This window comes from Micromesistius poutassou, assembly GCF_964030765.1.
Source record: "Micromesistius poutassou genome assembly, chromosome: 13".
In the NCBI taxonomy this organism is placed as follows: Eukaryota; Metazoa; Chordata; class Actinopteri; order Gadiformes; family Gadidae; genus Micromesistius; species Micromesistius poutassou.
The window spans coordinates 3,871,897-3,873,800 of NC_140283.1; the positions used below are offsets into that span (position 1 = coordinate 3,871,897).

The 1,904-nt window shown below is 56.8% G+C and overlaps 1 protein-coding gene across 1 annotated transcript; it reads left to right on the top strand.

Annotated features, from left to right (window-relative positions):
- Positions 1-676: 676 nt before the first annotated feature.
- Positions 677-1,618, top strand: foxb1a (forkhead box B1a; the record flags this gene model as incomplete). Its single annotated transcript, XM_084477099.1, has 1 exon — positions 677-1,618. The coding sequence occupies one exon, from the start codon at positions 677-679 to the stop codon at positions 1,616-1,618; it is 942 nt and encodes a 313-aa protein (XP_084333225.1).
- Positions 1,619-1,904: the final 286 nt, after the last annotated feature.

Sequence of the window (1,904 nt, forward strand, 5' to 3'; positions counted from 1 at the left end):
CGTATTCTGTTTTGAACGCGTATTCCAACCCACACTCCCCATGATAATAACGCCTGTATGAAGTAAGTATATATCAGCGCATACCTTCACACTAAAGAGCCACCGTGGTTCAGTCCCGGCAGCGGGGCCTCCGCAGCCCCCTTCCCCTGTCTTCACATGGAAATGGTTTCTATTGGCCCAAGGTGTCCATGTAAATAGCTGTAAATGAAACCAGATTATTCCTTTCTCCGAAACCCCTCCTCCCACAGCGATTGTCATGTGATAGCGAAGAGGTGGCACGTTAATGGGGCGCCTCTACAGGGGGTCTCTTCTGCTGCTGACACTACACACGGAACCATCAGATGCTCGGGAGGAACATGGAAGCGTCCGCATAGCTCGTCCTGACCGCGCACGCCGGATGACGCCCATTCTGATCCGCTGATGGGACCCCTCTGACTTGTGTTCTACACACCCAGGAAGATCTGCAGCGTTGACTGCGCCTCCTCCATCCTGACTACTTGGGTACCTCCATGCCCACCGTGCGGACCCTCTGAGCCCCCGCGTGTCGGCTCACATCACAGCATCTCTCAACGACTTGTTCCTGCGCATCTTCTTTTTGGGGTGCATTCCCGTGAAGATTTGCGCGCTTTTCGCTGAGGAATTAACGGAGAATTATAGGTTTTTACACTTTTGAAGGATGCCTCGCCCGGGAAGAAACACGTACAGCGACCAGAAACCGCCGTACTCCTACATCTCTCTCACGGCTATGGCCATCCAGAGCTGCCCCGAGAAGATGCTGCCGCTGAGTGAGATCTACAAGTTCATCATGGACCGCTTCCCCTACTACCGGGAGAACACCCAGCGCTGGCAGAACTCCCTGCGACACAACCTGTCCTTCAACGACTGCTTTATCAAGATACCCCGGCGCCCCGATCAACCAGGTAAGGGGAGCTTTTGGGCGCTGCACCCCAGTTGCGGGGACATGTTTGAGAACGGAAGTTTCCTGAGACGTCGCAAACGCTTCAAAGTGTTGATGGCAGCGGAGCGCCTGGCCCAGAGCAAGCAGTCGGAGGCGGCGCACTACCTCCAGCAGCAGGCCAAGCTGCGGCTCAGCGCGCTGGCCGCCACCGGGACGCACCTGCCGCAGATGTCCGGCTACAACCTCGGGGTGTCCCAGTCGTCCACCTTTAAGCACCCCTTCGCCATCGAAAACATCATCGCCCGAGAGTACAAGGTGCCGGGGAGCCTGGCGTTCTCCACCATGCAGTCCATGTCGGCCGGGTACCCCCTGCACAACCAGCTGACGAGCGCCTGGCCCCACATGTACAACACGGGCGTCATCGACACGGTGGCGCCCATTTCCATGGCGGGCGGCGATTACAGCGCCTACGGCATGCCCCTCAAGTCCCTGTGCCACGGCGGGCAGACCCTGCCGGCCATCCCCGTGCCCATCAAGCCCACCCCGACGTCCATGTCGGGGTTCTCCGCCATGCCCCCACACATCCCCGCGTTCCTATCAAACTCTCCGCAGTCTCTGAGCCCCACGTCCCCGCAGACCGCGACGAGCCAGAGCAGCCCCGCCACCCCCAGTGAAAGTTTGACTAACTCCTCATCCATGCAGTCGGTGGCAGTGCATTGACCGGCGTGCGACGGCCTGTGAACTCTGGGCCCGGAAAGGCCTTCAAATCAAATCCAAAGTTTATTTTCATGGCGTCTGAAAACACCATCAGGGCGCGAAGTTGGGTGGCGTTATTGATCTATTTGTAGTGAATGTGTCGCTTTAAATGTTGGCCATCATGGAGTCCAGCACATAATCGCACAGATGAATATTGCTCTTCAATATATAAATTATTTACTTGTTATGTTTTAGCCCATAGTGGTGCAGAGGGGGGTTTATGCGAAGCCGCTGAAGGGTACGTGTGGGT